This window comes from Neophocaena asiaeorientalis, unplaced genomic scaffold (assembly GCF_003031525.2).
Source record: "Neophocaena asiaeorientalis asiaeorientalis breed wild unplaced genomic scaffold, Neophocaena_asiaeorientalis_V1.1 scaffold265, whole genome shotgun sequence".
Classification (NCBI taxonomy): domain Eukaryota; kingdom Metazoa; phylum Chordata; class Mammalia; order Artiodactyla; family Phocoenidae; genus Neophocaena; species Neophocaena asiaeorientalis.
This window is the reverse complement of record NW_020172172.1, coordinates 1,913,342-1,933,203: the sequence shown is the minus strand read 5'-3', so window position 1 is coordinate 1,933,203 and position 19,862 is coordinate 1,913,342. Positions and strand designations below refer to the sequence as shown.

The 19,862-nt window shown below is 41.5% G+C and overlaps 1 protein-coding gene across 1 annotated transcript in view; it reads left to right on the top strand.

Annotated features, from left to right (window-relative positions):
• LOC112406943 (zinc finger protein with KRAB and SCAN domains 7-like) overlaps positions 1–9,975 on the top strand; it is a 31,684-nt gene extending 21,709 nt beyond the window's left edge. The window contains 1 exon segment of the mRNA XM_024756045.1: positions 8,810–9,975. Within this exon segment, the coding sequence (XP_024611813.1) occupies positions 8,810–9,658 (849 nt within the window). The 3' untranslated portion in view covers positions 9,659–9,975.
• Positions 9,976–19,862: the final 9,887 nt, after the last annotated feature.

Genomic DNA, 19,862 nt, shown 5'->3' with positions numbered 1-19,862 from the left:
TTTGACATTTACTCTTGGATGTCTAATTAGCATCTTTAACTTAACACATCCATAACAAAACTATTGATCCCTCTCCCTAAACCTGTTCCTCTTTCAGTCTACTCTATTTCCAAAAGACAGTCTTATTTTAGTTGCTCAGATCAATAACCATGGAGTCATCCTTAATCAACATCCAATTAATTAGCAAATCATGCTGGACATGCCTTCAAAATATATGTAGACCATTTCTCATCACCTAAATCACCTCTAAGCTCGTCCAAGCCACCATCATTTCTCATCTGGAATAGTGCAGTAGCTTCTTAATCTCTCTACTTCTACTCTTGCCCACCTTCAGACTGTTCTCAGCAGAGCAGCCAGAGCAAATTTTTAAAATGTTATGTCATGGAGGTTTATGTCAAAATGACTAAGGACTGAAAGCAAGAAATTAGAATTTATAGAAAAACAGGTTTCTTGGCTCCATTCATATCTGATAGCTAATAAACCTTTGAACATGTGGCAGGAAAAAAAAAAAAAAAGTAAGATCATGTCACTTCTCATTCCCAAAACCCTCCAGTGTTATTTGGGACATATCCAAATCCCTCATGGACCAAAACGTGCACCCCCTTCCTTCTGGTTTAAGGCCTTTGCTTCCTGATGTTCCATCTATCAGGAATACTCCACCAGCTACCCACATGCCTAAGTTGCTCACTTCCCGTCTCTGCCTTCCCTGTCATCTATAAAATAGCCCCACCACCACCTACCCCCTTCTCTCTCTCTCTCTACCTCCCTCTCTTCCTCTCTCCCTCTCTCTCCCCCCTTAGGCACTACTACATTCTAGGTATTTATTTATCCATTGTCTCCCTGACTTGAAGGTAAGCTTCATGGGGCAGTAAGTTCATTGTCTTCACTACTGTATCTGCAGAGCCTAGAACAATGACATAATAGGCACTCGACACGTATTTTTATATGCTGCCGATAAATGGTAGCCGATCCTGACTTTGAGGCTGAAAGGAGAAGGATGTGTGAAAAGGATGACTTTTCCGCTCAGCAGCCAGAGCTGGGGGTGTGACTTCAGAGTGTTTCAGTTCGAGGTAGGTAGTCTGGCCGCCCAGTTGATTGGTCCCTCTTCCCGCCCTAACCAAGTCCTTTCCCCAGGCTCCACCCCGTCCAGGGTCTCTCCGCCTATTGGCTGAACTCTCCACGCCCTTTCGCCCTCTCAGCCAATGGTAGAGTAAAACTGGGCGGGAGGCGGGGCCAGAGCGTCCCCTGACGAAGCGAGCACAGAGATGCAGAAACCTCCCGATGCCTAGAAGGACCGGAGGGTTAGGGTGGGAGTTAGTGGGGAGTCGGTGACGTAGTTCCTTCTCCGCATTGTTCCAAGATATGGGTCGGGCGCTTTCGGTGAGGGGTATGTGGCAGCTTGGTGAGGGGCTTCGGGCCGGTTCTGGGAGCGGGTGGGGCACATAGGCCGGGGGCCAGGCTTCCTTCACCGCTGCCCGCTGCGGAGACGGGGACGCGGCAGGTCAAGGGGTCGTCGTGGGCCCCGCTCCCCTTGTTCTGCGCTGCCCCTTTGTCTTGGGTCTCGTCTCCTCCTCCGCGTAGCTGCTCACTCGGACCAGCTGACAGCGGTGACAGAACTGTATCATCCTCGTTGCTAGCCATGGGGCCTCCCTGGTAAAAGCGGTCCACATCCCGCTCAGGCTCTCAAAGGGCTCCGCAACACCTAAGTATTCGGCTCAGATCACTAATCCAATCCCTGCTGTGTTCTCAGTGAGGAAGCAGACCCAGAGAGGAGGGCAGAGCCTTGCCGAAGATTACTCATTCATTCATTCAAAAAATACTTAGCACCAACTTGCAGTGTGTTAGATCCAGGGATTACAGTTGTGTACAAGGCAGAGCTATATTCTGGTAGGGAAGAAATGGAACAAGCTTGAAGGGTTAGATGCGGGGTCTGGGAATCTGAAGGGGGAAACACAAAACCGATTTTGAGGCCTAGTGATCCTGAGAGATGGGTAATCATTAAAAAATTCTCCTTCTAGCATCCCTGTAAAGCCTTATTTCTTCCTGTCTTTAAAGACATTTGACTCAGCAGAGTTTCCCTCATCCCTTTTCTGCAAACTTTTGTTGGAAAACTGGATTGCAGAGAACTTCTCACTTGGAATGCATTTTTCAATTAGAGGAGAATGTGGAGACTTAGATTTCAACAGAACAGGTGAAAAGGAGCGACCGTGGTGTGATGGAATGAGGATTTCCTTCCGATGCAGAAGGCTTATCTCTTACTACCCATACGACCTTCAGCAAGTCATTCCATCTCTGGGAGCTTCATTTCCTCATCTTTAAAATGGGAATGATTATCCTTATTGCTCTCAGTTCAATAGGAAGGGAAGTGACCCAGGGATGGGACATTGCCCTGAGTGTCCACTTGCAGTTGAGCTGTCAGAGAACTCAAAGTCGTTTCTGTGTGTTTACAGTGATCCAAGACCCCACTAGGAACTTTTTCACCAAAGCAGAGGAAGAGATGAGGCAAGATCTGTGCTGGGCAGATCCTTTGGAGTGAGGCTACTGTGCACAGGTGTGAAAGTGAGCCATTCCCTTCTCTTTGGCAGGTGAGATCTTTATTGTGAAATTAGTCTGGGGACGGGAATCCTGCCTGATAGAGTATGGGAACCAGGTCTGAAAGGGAGCATTTCTCGAGAGAAACAGAGAAGTGGGAGGAGGACCTCTGGACCCTGAGGAGTAGAGTTTTGGTGAGGAAGGGTGATGTAGTGGAACTCAATTTTGGGTGTCAGGAGACTTTGGCTTGAGTCCCAGCTCTCCTCTAAGTTCCAGTTTCCCCAGCTCAAAATTTTAATATGAGACGAGGTGGTCTAGGAGTTTCCTTCCAACTCTGACATTCTGAGAATCTCTGAGCAGTTAGACTAGGTCAATCTCTTAGGGAATTTAAGCCCTTGGATGGCCCTGTTGAGACAGAACTGCCAAGAATGTCAGTATTGTCATGGTGTTTCGACAATATGAAGCACCAAAGAGATAAACAGGTGGAGAGGAGGGATGAGGGTGGTCATGTGTGGAGGGTGCACTTCTCACCATCCCTACACCCAGGTAGAATTAGATAGAATCCTGAACTTACTTAACGTTTCAAATCAAACATTTATTGAGCCCTATGTGCCAGGCACTGAGTGGGATCCACATACGAATATCATGGGCCCTGTTCTCTGGGGGCTTAGAGTTTAAAGTATACATGTGAGGAGGGACACAGACATACACAGAAGGAATTATGGTATAAGGCAACTCTATTTTATATTACAGATTTTTAATGTTTTTTTTTAAGTGAAGAAATTTTTATATGGTCAAATCTATCAGCTTTTCTGTTATGGTGTCAACTTTTGTTTTATGCTTAAGGCCTAGGCCTTTCCCTGAGATCAAGATAATTTCTAATAGTTCTTTTTTTTTTTTTTTCCTTTAAATTTTTACACTTCACTCATCTGTTTCTCTGGAATTTATTTTCAGGTATTGCCTCTTATTCATCACTCCACTGCAGCTAAACAGTAACCAAAGACCATGTGACCACTGCCCAGAGGAACCTGAAAGGCTGGTGATGCTGGTGAATTAAAGGAATACAATGTCTCTAGGTAAAACCTCTGTCTCTCTCTCTCAGAATAGAACTCTGCCCTTTGTGGGTTCCTCACGGCCTGAAATGAATGGTGCTCCTGAGATCAGGACACTCATCCGTCAGTCTCAGGGATTTGTGGGTCAGAGACCTGTGGGGCCTCATTGGTCCTCTTCCATTTACTGGTTGTCTGAGATTGTAATTTTGTGCCCAGTTGCCTGGATACTCCTAGTGACTTGCTATCCTTATGGCCTCATCTGTCCCTCCTCCTACTTCTTTAGCTAAGACCCCACCTCCCTACTGCCTGGGAATTCTTCCAGAATTTCTGAGGGAATTTCCCATCCATTTGGGCAGAGGGCAAATAGTTAGGTTTCCTTTGATCAAACTCTCTTCAAACTATCCCTCCCTGCTCTCCTGGTAAGTCTTGCTTCCTCCTTAGGTCCCCCAGAACCACCCTGAGCATCCTTACAGCATGTCCTTGTGCATTTCTCTTTCTCTCTGCCTGCTCTTTAACCAAAATCTCTATCTCAGCAAGTTTATACATTTTCATGACTTCATCTGTCCCCTGTGTCTTATTCTCAAATTAGTATTCCTGACATATTCTTCCTCCTCTTGTCTAAAGTATTTTCCCACATCCCCATCTTTCTTAGTGATAGTACCATTCTCAATATTTAGACCTGGATCTGATGGCCTAGAATTCTTTCCTTTAGTCATCCTCTATATCCAGTCTGATATATGCATATGCTTTCCTGGAAATAGCTGGACTTGTTTTCTATCCTGTTGTTAATTCTGGACTAGGGTCTCACTATCTCACACATTTGTTTATTCATTCAGCAAACATTTATTCAGCACCTAGAAAGTCGCAGGCCCTCTAATGGTCACCCATACTGCATTCCTAAACTTCTCTCCCAACTCATTTCCCTTCCTCCAGTCTTTTTTTCAACTCTAATCCATCTGGGCTAATCTTCTGAAAGCATTCTTTTCCTAATTTCACTTTTGGGAAGGGTGATACAAAATTTATTATCCAAACTGGGATGCTTTTGTGAATTAAGGGGGGCACTATTAATAATGATGCTGGAAAAAAAATTTTTTTAATAAAAAAATAAAGAATAATGATGCTGGAATAGCAGGTATAAACCAGGACTATTCTGGGAAAACCAGGGTATATGATCATCCTACTCCTAGGTGACAGCTCTTGGATTCTTTCCTTTTATTTTTCTCAGTTTACTCCTCATGGATACCCCAGCTGCCTCTTTCCTGTTTTCCACTTCATGAAGCCCAGAGAAACATGAGTGTGCTGGGGGTGGAGGGAAGTCTGGGACTAGGGGAAATGAATGGTAATGCTTGAAAAATTTTATTCTTGAAAAGTGAGAATGAGAAGGAAAGTAACAAGAAAAGAGAATAGCAAGGTAGAAAAAAGAATATGGAAAATAGAGGGAATTCCTTCGTGATCCAGTGGTTAGGGCTCCAAGCTTCCACTGCAGGGGGCACAGGTAAGATCCCTGATCAGGGAACTAGAATCCTGCAAGCTGCGCCATGGCGCAGCCAAAAAAAAAAAAAAAGAATATAGAAGACAGAGAGGAAATTAAGGGTAGATTTCACTCTTCCATTTAGAACTTGTTTCCTGTTGACCAGCAGATTATATCCATATTTTTTGCCCCGTGATTTCAGTGTTCTGGCTGGTATCACTTCACGCAATTCGATTGTTTCATTTCCTCATTTGTTCATGAAACAACAAAAAAATTTTTTTTGAGTGCTTGGTATGTGCCTGGAACTTTGCTAGGAATACAATAATGAACAATATGGACAAAAATCCCTGCCTTCATAAAGCTATGTGATAGTGTAACCTCCCACTTATTTCTGAGTACATCAACCCTGTGCTAACATCCTTTTCAGAAAACAGTTCTTGCTTATCCTCAGGTTCAGCCAAAGTTCTGCCTTTTTAAAGCATCTTTCCACAAGCGTCTCAAGCCCCAGTACTCACTCCCTCTCCTAGCCCTTCATCCCCTGATTGGGTACTTTGTAAATTTGTAATTTACTTTCTTAGCGTATTGTCATCACTCCATTGTAAGTTCCTTAAAAGTAGGTATGATATTTCACGTTTATATTAGTCTCCTTGGGCCTCCATAACAAAATTCCACAGATTGGGTGGCTTAAACAACAGACATTTATTTTCTCACAGTTACGGAGACTAGAAGTCCAAGATCATGATGACTGGCTGATTCAGTTTCTGGTGAGGACTCTTTTCCTGGCTTGTAGATAGCCACCTTCTTGCTGTGTGCTCACATGGCTTTCCTTGGTTTGTGTATGTGGTGGGAAGGGGGCAGGAGTGCAAGTTGAAAGCTAACTCTGGTATGTCTTCCTATATGGACACATTAATCCTACTGGGTCAGGGCCCACCCTTATAACCTCATTTAGCCTTAATTACCCGCTTAGAACTCACATCTCCAAATAAGTCACATTGGGGGCTTGGGGTTCAACATATGAATTTTGGAGGGACACAGTGTGTAACAGAACTTTTTTTTTTTTTTGCATTCAATAATGGTATTTATTGCTTGTGAAAGACGGAGTCATGTAAATGGTTATTAATGTTTTTCCTGAACACCTCTTTTTGGAAGGCTGCAAGACTGATCTTTCCATAACAGCCTTTAAGGATATAATAGTTACTGCACTAGCTAACTGGGGAGCATTGGATCAGCCATGCCTAGAAATGAGACATCCGGGGGCTGGCTTCAGGGCACTGTCTCATTCTGAATCTCTAACATACTTTGTTCTAGTAATTATGGGAATTTGTTCCTCTAAAGTCATTTCCTGAGTTTTCATAAGTAATACTATAGAAAGAAGAAGAATTAAACAGTAACACAAGTTAGCAGAGGACAATTTGCCAGCAAAATGGGAGGCTTTCATAACAGCAAGTCCATAAACTTATCCACCTAGTCATCCATCCATTCATTCATACCACAAATGGTTTCACTTTTCTGCAACAATGCTTTTTAAAAATTTCCCTGCGTGAGACCCAGGACAGAGATATGTACAGGGTAGAGTGTTCAATAATTACTAGTTTAAGAAATGTATGAAGAAAAGAAAGTTTCAGAGAAGATTAAAAATGGAAAAGAAACTGAGAAAGAACCATCAACTTTCTCAGAACTCTGGAGGCGGCTTCATTTGCTGTCCCACTCTGCTCTGCAGTTTCCCTGGCTTCTCACTGAGTTTCCTCCACCTGCTAACTCCTGTTTGATTAGGAGGGTAACAGCAGCCGGATGTGAGTGTGCTCAGGCTCCTGCCAAGAACCCCTCCTCCCCCACCATTTTCTCTGCCTGCCCTCCATATCTTGGGCATGAGTCTGTGTATATGTGCCTGTGTATCATATCAGTGGCACTCACCCTTCTGAGATGTGAACTCTAACCTCCACAGTTCTCTTCTTGCTGGCCTTGAGCACTCACCATTGAATATGTCCCTCCTTCAGAGATCTTGACTCAGTTTATCAGAATGCTATGGGATAATGAAAACTGGTCAAACTTTTTGAAAAGCAGTAGGTAGTACTACAAAACAACATCATTCCTTCTGACCCAATCACTCACTTGTGGAACTTTTATCCTAGGAATATATTTCAATGAGAAGAAAACTTTATATGTATAGAGTGATCATGATAGCGTTATTAATAGTGGTTAAACCTCAGGGTACAACAGAAATGTCTGACTAGCAAAATTGTAGGTAAACTGTAAGGAGTTTAATTGGTGGTGAATTATACAGTCAGAAAATGATCATATGAAGAGTTAATAGCAATATGGAAACATACTTATAAAAATTAAGTAAAAGAAGTAGGATGCAAAATTATATCTGCTGTATATATACAATTATATAATTATGAATATGGACAAGTCTGAAAAGGAACATAGTAAAAGGAAAATTAGTCATGTGTTAGTATCATGGAGTCATCTTTCAGTTTTCTTTTATGACTCAACCCCCTCTAGATTGAGGTCTGCTAGGGATATCTATATGTTCAGAGCTTTACGTCAAACCAGTTGGGAAATTCCTGCTCATCCCTGACATTGGTTTCATGTATCGGCCCCTCTGCGTTGTGCTGCCCACTGCTCTCACCCTATTGCCATCTTTAGATACTTTACCACTGTACCATGCAAGGTCCTATTAGAGTTTCCCCTGCCATGCTTTAATTAACCCTGTTTCCCAGTTCAGCCTCTCAGGTTCACCCAATAGACTGCTTGGTGAAAAGCAGACAGACTGAACTAGCACATACAGCTGGATCCAGCTACAGACCAGCCGCTACAGAGTAGGCTATGATATGACTACGCTCCAATATTGGAAGAATTGTGTTACCCCTATCACAACAAAGTTTAAGAAGAGGGATGTAGTACCTTGACCAAAGCAAAAGATGAAATCTTAGTCATACCTTAAGACAAAATCCGAGTTATTATTCTATAAAACAATTTTTGAGCACCTATTTTGTTCCAGCCACTATATCACTGGTACTAGGGGAATAGGTCAGCATGAACTAAATGCCAAACTGATCTGAAGATTAGTCACTTAAGCTACTGAATGAAGGATCTTTCAGTGCATTTTTTCTAGGGATCAGATTAGGAGTTAGATGGCTCCAATTCTGGGAGTAGAGCATGAGACAGGAAGAAACCAGGATGGGTTTTATACTACTCATCGTTCATTCTGATGCTGGACACGTTGGGCTCCTGTCAGCCCCTGGCTTTCCATAAGCCTTTCCATTGGCTTCTATGTCTATCCTCATTTTTCTCATCTTTTTGATCAGGTCCCCCTGCCTTTGAACACTTACTTTTCCATGAGGGACCTTGTGTTCTGCCACATCTTGTTATCCTTGGATAATTCTCCTTCCTCTAGTATAGAGAGCAGGTGACATGTGCAACTTTTCTTTCTTCTGTCAGATGGTGAAACGGGGATTGAGGAAGTATTGATTCAAAAACATCATTCCCGAAAAATCTGAATCTCATACTTTCAAGAGAACTCTGCAGAGGTGTTGCCAAGGAAGTCAATGTTTAGAAAGCTCCTCTGAAGGGAAAGAGAAGACTCAAGGGGCCACTGGGATGCTTCAAGCAAGAGAAAATGAGGAGAAAGACGAGAAACTTCAAACAGAAGACAGTTAAGGATAATAAAACATTCACAGAAGTGAGTGACCAAGAATCTGAAAAAGATGACCCTACAATAAATGAGAGAAGTCAGGCTGAAAAGAGACAGTATGTGTGTACTGAGTGTGGGAAAGCCTTTAGTCAGAGTGCAAACCTCACAGTACATGAACGAATCCACACAGGAGAGAAACCCTATAAGTGTAAGGAGTGTGGAAAAGCCTTCAGTCATAGCTCCAACCTGGTTGTTCATCGGAGAATCCACACTGGACTGAAGCCCTACACGTGCAGCGAATGTGGGAAATCTTTCAGTGGTAAGTCACACCTCATTCGGCACCAGGGAATCCACAGTGGGGAGAAAACTTACGAATGTAAGGAGTGTGGGAAAGCCTTTAGTCGGAGTTCTGGTCTGATTTCACATCATAGAGTTCACACTGGCGAGAAGCCCTACACTTGTATCGAGTGCGGGAAAGCCTTTAGCCGTAGTTCAAACCTTACTCAACATCAGAGAATGCACAAAGGAAAAAAAGTTTACAAATGTAAGGAGTGTGGGAAAACGTGTGTTTCTAATACAAAGATTATGGACCATCAGAGAATTCACACTGGGGAGAAGCCTTATGAATGTGATGAGTGTGGGAAAGCTTTCATCTTGAAGAAGACCCTTAATGAACATCAGCGACTTCATCGTAGAGAGAAACCTTACAAATGTAATGAGTGTGGGAAAGCTTTTACTTCTAATCGAAATCTTATTGATCATCAGAGAGTGCACACTGGAGAGAAACCCTATAAATGCAATGAGTGTGGAAAAACCTTCAGGCAGACTTCTCAAGTTATTCTACATTTAAGAACCCACACAAAGGAGAAGCCCTATAAATGTAGTGAGTGTGGGAAAGCCTATCGTTATAGCTCACAGCTTATTCAACACCAGAGAAAACATAATGAGGAGAAAGAAACGTCATAAATGACATATATTGTTGGAAGTGGAGCTAATTGCTACTTTCTGGAAAAGCAATTTTTCAGTACCATCAACCTTAATTCTCTAAGAATTCATACAGGGAAAGAAATCAGAAGTAGACAAAGATTAACAGAAGGGCTATTCATGCCAGCATCATATATAACTGGAGGAAGAAAACTAGATTTTCAACCATACAGGGTTTAAGTGAATGATGGTCTAGCCTTATGACGGTTTGGCACCCATTGTAAACATTTTTAAAGAATATTTAATGCCATGGGGGAAATGATTTAGATGAAATGGAAGATAAAGAGAAAAACAATGAAATACGATCCAGATTTTTAAAAAACATTTATGCAAAGGAAAGAAATGGGAATGAAATAATACCAAACCAAAATGTTAACAGTGATTATCTCTGGGTAATAGGATTATAGGTAATTTCTATTTTCTTCTCTGTACTTTTCTATGCTTTTTAGATTTTCTACAGTGAGAATGTACTACTTTTATATTTTTCTACAGTGAGAATGTACTACTTTTGTATTTTTTAAATACAACGAGTACATGTTCATTTTCACTCAACAGGGTTATGAAAGGCGCATAGAATATAGACTCTAAAGTCCTGGGATTGCACCCTAATACTGACACTTAGTAGCAGGGGAACCCTGAGCACGTCACTTCCTTTTAGAGCCTGTTTCCTGTGTATTACATCATAAATACCAGTTGTTGGCTTTTGCAGTTTTGAGATAAATTGACTTTACAGTTGTCAACAGAATATATAATCCACTTTCTTAATCACTGTTAGGTTAAAAGAAAACAGCAAAGCTTTACTACATTCTCCTCTCCCACAGTTTTAGAAGGATCCGCAGATAATAAAGAACCACCTAGGCTCCACCTTTTCGATATATGTCTACAGAAAAAATGCCACCTTATGAAATTGGAACAATTGCAGTTTCAAAGCCTTTAAAGAGACACAGCATAATTCAAACAAGGAGAAGACTCTGCCTTCACGTGTTACATGGAGTTTCGTAGCTGAAAGTGCAGACTTTTGGGTCAGAGACATATGAGTTCTAATTCCAAATCTGCTGTGCCCTAGCTTGTCAGTTTTGGACAAGTCCCTCAAATGCTCTGAGCCACAGATTTATCTGTAAAATGGGAATAACGACCTACCTCACAGGGTTGTTGTGAGGATTAAATGAGATAATGCATGTAAATGTGTGACAAGCCTTTCTTTTTGTCTAGCCCTCTGAGAAGGCCTTAATCTGTTTACAACCAATATTTTAAACTTTTAAGACAACTCAGAATCCGTCTGGGAACCCTTAGAATCTCCCCATTATTAACGCAGCCATTCCTCTTTCTTTGTATACAGTGAATGACCAAACCTAACACCATTTGTCTTATGCACGTAGTGATTTATTGTTTCAGGGATTACTGAGGATTTGATATCCCATCCAATCCTCATAACATTGGTACAAGAAAATTGAGTCTCAGTGAGGTTAGGTGACTGGCTAGTAAGTGGTTGGAGCCAGAATGTGAACTCAGATCTGACTTTCAAGTCCATGCTTTCTTTATTATACCAAAGTGCCTCTGTCCATCATGATGGTTCTATGCAAGGGGGAGACCAGTTGGGATCCCCCTGAGTAGCCACTTCTCTTAAAGGTGGTTGATTATATCTGGACAGTTATTTGATCATGGTTTCGTAAGGAAGATACTGTCAGTCTTCTCTGAGTTAGATTTATGGCCTGTCTCTGCACCTTGTAATTTAGTTTTAAGGATTATATATTTCTTCCTTGCTGTTACTTCTTAGAAAGAATTGGAAGGTGTGAAGGGTATATTTGGGTGAAAAGGGATTGTTTGGTTTCGTCCTATTTTGATAGGATAATGGCTTACATATTATTTTGTGATGTAATAGTCCCTCTTTGCATAGTTATTCAAAGCAAGGTTTGGAGGCTCTGGAACAGATCTGCTGCATTCAGGGGGTAGGACTCTTGTAACATTGGTTACCCTTGGGTAGGCACTTCCCCAAGAGTCTGGGTGGACACGAGAGTAGGGTCACCCACATGTGGCAGTGGCTAAACAGAACTGCAGCAGTAAGGGCACTTCCATCATTTTTCCCTTGTCATGTGTCCTTTTAAAATTCTACAAGGGATTTGTAATTAATATTCATGCCTTTTGTCATGGCAGCCATCCTCACCTGCTGATTACCTATGTGGAAACTCCCAGGACTAATGTCTCCTGGCCCTGCTAAAACTGCTTTAAGAAAATAGGCAAACAGCTTCCTGTGTGCCTGTCAGGTGGTACTTTTTAAGCATTTATTATTGCTAAGCAGAGTTGTTGATGCTTCCTATATTGCTGAGCAAGTGTTCTCTGACCAAAACATTTTCCTACCACTGTGTCATAGCATCTGAAATTTTTTCTTCAAATAGGCTTTCTTTTTCATCTTAAAAGACTGTGATCTTCAAGAGTAAATACCTTCTAGGAGAGTGGCCAGAGATCAGAATCCGTTCACTTTTCTTGCCCAGGCAAGCTAAGATAGCAGACCCTGGAGGAGGCCTTCACTAGCTTCTAGTCTGAGAGGTTGATGCCTGTCTTGAGCTGCAGGAGTAAATGTTGACAGATGGTCTCTGTACCTTTTCATATAAATATTTTGCAATATAATTTGAACTGACCATCCACCTTCCTCCAGAAGTTTTTCAAGACTACCAGCTGCCTGCTTCAGCCAGAGTTTAATTTTGCAGTTCCTTTCAAGCCCTTTCATGATACACTCTGGAATTCAGGATCTGTCTCCTTGAATGTGTTTTTTCTAACTTTCTGTTCTAATGGAAGCCTGGTTGTTCCCTAACAGCAGCGCTTCCTCTGCAGTCCCTCAATTGCTAGTTTTTTCTCCCCCAACCCGTTTACCTCTTTGTACGGCCATTTCTTCTCTATTCCATCAAAACCCCAGCTCTTTTGAAATGTACATCACTAAACTACTGTGTATTGCCCATCCGTGTTCTTGTCATCTGCCAGCTTCCTGTGCACTCACATTTATTCACTTTAGTTTTTAGTACCCTGAATATTCCTGAGGAATATGAAGAGGCAAGTATTTTTTAGTCACAGATACCCTGGTTATTGAGAATTGCTTTGGTGTGGACTAGAAATATACATGCCTCTTTTTAGTTGTGTGAAATTAAAATCTCATGTAGCCTTGATTAAAGGGAAATATAAAAGACAAAGAATCATGCATGGAGAGGAACGTGTCTCCCTAGACTTAGAGATATTTTTCATTGATGGTGTGTACTATATTAGGTCTTATTAGGAACTGAGAAGAAAATTGAAACCAAAAAGAGCTTTAAATAGCTGAGTAATTCCATTGAATATGAATCCCATAAGACTATATTTCATTTCAGCTCTGTATCCTGAGAGACAGACTTGCTTTTTAAAATGTTTTCCCATTCAATATAAATAAAATAGTATGCTCATATTGTTAGGTTGTGTTTAGAAACTAGACTCTCTATAGTCACCTCTGATGTTATAAAACTGGAGTCATAAAACTGTTTTTGCAGAAGATAGCTATAATTCCTCCAATAAATATCTGTTGTTATTTACTTGTTATAAATATCACTGAATTTTTTCCCCTTTGCTTCCTTCCTTTACTGAGAGTGGGAAGAAAACTGTCCAGTTTGCTCTTCTTTTAAGCAGCTGTTTTTAGAAAGAATGATTCTGTTGTTTGAGATCCAAACACAACATGAAGCTTGTTATTTTCACACTCATAATAGAGTTGTCCCTCGGTAACTGCAGGGAATTGGTTCCAGGAGCCCCACCCCTATACCAAACTCAAAGGATGCTCAAGTCCCTTATATAAGGTGGCAAACTATTGCATACAACCTATATACATCCTCCCGTATACTTTAAATCATCTTTAGATTACTTATAATACCTAATATGACGTAAGTGCTATGTAAATAGTTGTAAATACAATGTAAATGATATGTAAATAGTTGCCAGTGTGGCAAATTCAAGTTCTGCTTTTTGGAACTTTTTGGAATTTTTTTTTGTTTTTAATATTTTTTATCTGTGGTTGGTTAAACACATGGTTGCAGAACCCAGAGATACGGAGGTCCAACTCTACATAAACTAGAGCTCTAACCATTAGAAAGTGTCCTTCTGTTATTTCCTTAGAGAACTTGAACAGCCACTTATTGTCCCACCCCCCACCCCGGTCTCATCTGTGTTTCAAACCTGTACTATTATGTAGACGTCATTTGGCTGAATAAAACCAGCATGTTCCCTGAAGTCCATTTCTGCTCCAGAAGGCAGTTTGGTGAGGGGTCAAAAAGGATATGGCAGATGCCTTTCTGGGCAACATAGATACAGGACTTGACTAGGTCACACTCTTTCCACTGACCATTTCAAATCCACGTGGCACAATTTGACGTACAAGGTTTGTAGACATGAAAAAGCTATAACCAGTCTCTAAGTCCGGTGAAGTCCAAATCTGGGAATCACAAGAAGTAATATAAGTAATTTCCCAGGTCCAGCAAATCAGCATTTCTGGGACAGGGTGTAGGAATCTATATAAAGCAAAACTTTTGCTGTGGGGATTTAAGAAAACTCTCCATTAGGAGCCTTGACTCTTTACATGACTATTTGTGTGATGATTGTCCATTTTCCCTCAGACAAGTCTATAAGTCACAAAATTATTGAGACATATACCAAAGTTAGTATAATCATAACAAATTAGCAACCAGTTTACTGAGTGAAAGAAAATGCGGTCACATTTGCAGTGTTGGTTTAACAACAGAGTTGAACAGAGATTCATGTTTTAAAAATTTATAATAGAACAATATGGCAAACAAAATAATCATAAGGCCCTTTGGCTATGAAACAACCTAGAAATGCTGGATAAAACTTGAACATCCTTTTACAGGGCTTTCAAGAAAGTGAAATAAATCCTCAAAGCCTAGAATGAAGAGGAAATGGAAGTCAGAAAGATAAGTGGGTGATAAGGCCTTGGGTGCCATGCAGCAGTTTGGAGATCTTAGTCGCCAAGGGACTTAGATTTTATCAGCCACAAGGGCAGGATTTGAGTCCTTGGGCTTACAAAGAGGTGGAAAATTGGAACCTAGATTAACAAGAAACCTAGATCTTTACAGGGCTACACCCTCAGTGAAAGCATACATTAGAAAAAAAAGTGAGTCAGGAGCAGAGGGAAGACATTAAGGAAGCTTGTGGGGCTTGTCCTGGGCTTTAAATGTAAAATAAAAGTCTCCCTAATAATTTATAACCATGGATCAATCCTCATGGTATTTTAGGGTTCAAATTTGGTAAACACCAGACCAAGAAAGTAATATAAAATTAGGTATTTACATATCCAAGTACACCTGGAACAGTTATTTAAAAATTAACAATTAAAAAAGTTGAGTTATCTGATTGTTTTAAGTTGAACTTTTTGGGAAGTAAACTCTGGGACAGGATAATATGCAGCAAATTTATTGGAGAGCGTTATTGGGATTAACATCTGTAGAGAGAGTGACGAAAGCAGGATTAGCAGTGGGAGAAGATAGCTGTGTTGCAGTCACAGAGTTACCTATGTTCCCTTTGCTGGCTTCAGACTCAGACTGGGATGGCCTTTCAAGATTGCCCAAACTTGAAATGAGAGGTCTGGGCCGTTAGACCCCTTCACTGACACAAGTACTGATTGGCACAATATATGAGGAAACATATATATATAAAACCAAATCATTGCTGTACACCTGAAACTGACACAACATTTAAAATCAACTATACTTGAATTAAAAAAATTTTTTAATCAAAGTGAGCAGAAGAAATGAAGTAATAAGGCCAGAGTGGAAAACTAGAAAACAGAAAACAAAAACAATAGAAAAAAATTAATGAAACCAAAAGTGGTTCTTTTAGAAAAATCAATAAAATTGATAAACCTCTAGCAAGACTGATCAGGCTAAAAGAAGAGAAGACACAAAATACCAATGTCAGGAATGAAAGAGAAGACACCAATTAGATGAGATTCTACACTACTTAAAGGGATAATTTTTTTTGTGGTTAATTTTTTTTTTTTTTTTTTTTTTTTGCGGTACGCGGGCCTCTCACTGCTGTGGCCTCTCCCGTTGTGGAGCACAGGCTCCGGATGCGCAGGTTCCGGACGCGCAGGCTCAGCGCCCATGGCTCACGGGCCCATGGCTCACGGGCCCAGCCGCTCCGCGGCATGCGGGATCCTCCCGGACCGGGGCACGAACCCGCGTCCCCCGCATCGGCAGGCGGACCCTCAACCACTGCGCCACCAGGGGAGCCCTATGATGGTTAATTTTATGTTGAATTTGATTGGGCTAAGTGTTGCCCAGAAAGCTGGCAAAACATTATTTCTGGGTGTGTCTGTGAGGTTGTTTTCAGAAGAGATTAGCATTTGAATCTGCAAATCTGGGAGTTAGAAAGGGCTCTGACAGTTTGGTTGACTGGCTGAAACATGGACCAAAAGATGGCCTGTTGTGAATGAATCAGAAATGCCCGCCCTCCCTTGGTTTAATGTACGGGGCGGGAATTCAAAGGTTTAGGGAGATTGGATTATTAAAGTGGATTTGTCGTTCAAGACCTACTCACCCACACTGGGAGGGTCCAGAAGACAAAACTTTCATCAATACTATGAGAAATAAATTGGCAAAGGGAGTGCTAGCATTCTTGAAGAGCTCCATGATCTCTTCTCTGTATGCCTGACTCAGAATTTAGTGTCTAGAAATAATCCCTTCAACCATGTAGTACTAATTCCATTATTTTCCAATACCTGAAAGAGAAGTATTTGCATAATCTCTTGGACTGGGGAGGGCCTCAGTTACATTTTGTTCTGCCCAGACACCTAGCCACTGCTAAGGGTGGAAGATTCTAGATTGACTTAAAAGTACGCTTTTGGGCCTCTCCAAATTAGAGGTGTAAGAGCATCAATCAACATCATAGATAGGTATTTGAGAAGAGGCTGGAGGGAGAGGACCGATAGTCTAAGATGGGGCTAAGACCTCAGAATACTGGTCAACTACAACAGAAATCCTAGTCTGAATGTTAAGGTCGTGTTTCTCATCTTTCTATAAAATCCTACTCTACCAGTGTTGTGGGGCTGTTTGTTTGTTTGTTTTTAAATGCAAATTGGTGTGTGACTGACCTATGACAAAGGATCTGGTATAATCCTTCCCTCCCCAAAATGAAGGGTCAATTTTCCTTCCTGTTAAGGCAAGACAATGAAATTAAACAGGAGAACCACAAAGATAGAAGGATGTGTTGATCTTGCTTCTCAGAGACAAAGTGGTCCATGAGAAGATGAGGCAGCCGTGAGTGTACGTCTGGTCCCTCTTATTTTTTTATTTTTTAGCCATACCACACAGCATGTGGGATCTTAGTTCCCTGACCAGGGATCGAATACATGCCTCCTGCATTGGAAACGTGGAGTTGTAACCACTGGACCGCCAGGGAAGTCCGAGGTCCCTCATTTTTTAGTGTCCTTTTCTTTCTCACAAAAAGGGGGTTGTACTCACATATGAACCTGGATTTAAAATCAGAGATTTTGGCTCCAGAGTCTGGGCCCTTAAAAACTATGGGAATGGTTGAAGCGATGTTTGGAAACTGCAATATTAAGAATAGAACTCAAGTTTCCAAGCTATTTATTGGCATTAAAGTAGGGGCTTAGTTCAGAAGAATGTTTCAGAGTTGGCATGTTCTATGTTTAAGTGAATTTCTATGGTATCTGGACAGTTTAGGTGCATGTAACCTGTTGCAAAAGAAAGAGCAGAAAGATCTCGGTTCCATTCTTGCCTATGTCCCTAATTAACTGAATATACTATATAGCCCTAACAAACTCGTTTAATTCTTGTTTGCTTTTGAGGTGCATGAAGTTCTAATATTAACTTAATGAACAAATATTACATTATGCCAAGTTCTAGATTTTACCATTACCTCTTTTATCCAACTTTATTGACAATTAAATTGTCTCATAAAGTACTTTCACATGATCCTTTTACTGAATGCTCACAACAATGCTATGAAGTAGGCATTATATCAATATTTGACCGACAGAGAAACTGAGACTTAGAGGCTGACTTAATAACATCACAGAGCTAGTGAGAGAAAGAGCCAGGACACAAACCTAGGTTTTCTGATTCCAAATCCAGTGTACTTCACCTGTGGGAATTCTATGTGCTAAGAACGTGTGAGTATATGTAAAACAGAGGCTATGTGTTGTATTCCACCAACATCCCAGCTCTCTGGGCCACTTTAAACAGATTCCATATAGTTCCATCTTCTTCAAAGGTAGGGTGTCCCTTTTCGACTACCATCATCCCACAAGATAACCAAGTCTTTCATCTTGGGGTGAGGATGAGGAGGCTTCAAATTCCTTGACTGTCAGATGGGCACCAGGCTGAATCTCAGGGCACAAACTAAATGATAAAACTGGGGCTCTAGGCTGACCATTGGCAATTAGTGGTCCTCACCAGCAAACAACTCTGGTTACATCCTTCCAGGCCACTGCTTGGTAGGGTGTGGATGATTATAGGCTCACTGGTCAGTCATCCACAGCCCAATTAGTCATTTTGGCTCCTCTCATTCCTTTCTTCTTCCCCAGCAGAAACACTTGTTCGGCAAGCATGTCTTTCCATCTCCCAAAAGTGTCTATTGACCTGACAGTATAGTCTTTGTACCCTTTTTTTCTAGTCTCACAGTGAATAACCTCTGTCTACTTGGGCAGGCAGGGGAGGAGAAGGGGCCTCAGGTTACAAGTAAAATGATTTAGTGTAGGGGGAGCAGGGCCCACGTTGATTATTATTTCAAAATCTCCCATTCGTGCTTTGAGACCTATAAAGTACTATCTCCTGGTTCTCCTTCTACTTGGTTGGCTGCTGCTTCTAAGCCTCCTTTGTTGGGTCTTTACCATCTTTCTGCTTAGCATGTATCACTCCCTGACATATTTTGTATTTGTTTTCCTGTCTACCCCCACTAGAAATGTAAGCTTCTAGGGACTTTACCTCTTCATTTATGTCCCTAGTGCCTAAAATAGTGTCTAGCGCATGGTTAGTACTCAGTTAATACTTGTTGAATGAATGAAAGAGTAGAGGCTGAAATGTTTAGGCAATTGAAAGCCAGAAGAGAACATATATACAGAATAACACCTTGCTCATTCAACAAACGTTCATCTAGCACCTAGTATGGCTTTGTGCTAGGTGCCAAGTATACAAGGGATCCAGACAGACATGGCCCTGGCCCTTGACACAGGAGGGAAAGGGGCAGGACACAAACTCTAGATAAATGAAGATGGAGCGCAGTTGTTTGGATTCGATAAAGACCAGCTAGAACCTGCTTGGTAACCAAGGTAGCTTTGAGAAAAGTCTGGTCATTGACCTTTAGCTCATTATACCTTCATTGTAATACTAAAAATCATGCCCCTTCAGCCATGACAGACCAGAAAAGGCCAAAAAGTGGGCAGTGGCCCAATTCCTGGGAAATCCCCACCCTTCCGAGAAATAGCAATATTCCTTCTGGTAACAGCAATATTCCTTCCATTCCTTAGCGTGTTAAATTACTTAGCCCATAAAAACTACAGCCCCATGCCCTGGGGCCGCTCTCACTTTCTGAGACAGTCCACATTCGGCCTGTGGAGCGTGTATCGCTCTAAATAAACTTGCTTTCACTTTTCTTTGGTGAGCTCTTGAATTTTTTCCTGCACAACCCAAGGACCCTCACTTGGCCATGGTCCATCCTAAGGGCTCCTGTGGGTCCCAGGACATGACATTTCCCTCTCCTGCAACACCCTCTTGGAGCCTCTTTCTGGTCTGTCTTATATAGGGGTTGACGACTCCAGGAGTCCAAACTTAAAATATCTAAGTATCAAAGAGAGAATCAGAGTTCAGTTTCCTTTACACAGACCTAACTTTACCCAGGGTGATGGACAACTGCAACAACTTTCTCATTCCAGAGAGGCAGTGTCTCTCTATCGCAGTTTCAGCTTGATTAATATTTAACACCAGAGCTCCATTATCTCATCATTTGGGCAAGAGATACTCGACAGTAAGCCAGTTCACAAGGGAGTCATTTATAAGCCATGTTATTTACAGTGAGAACTGCTCCAGGTTCAAGAATAGATTGGAAAAGTCACCCACGAAGTCACTCAGACATATGAAGAATTACTCCCCATCAACCTCAGTTGAACTGCAAATTAAAACAAAAAGGTTCCGTTCCT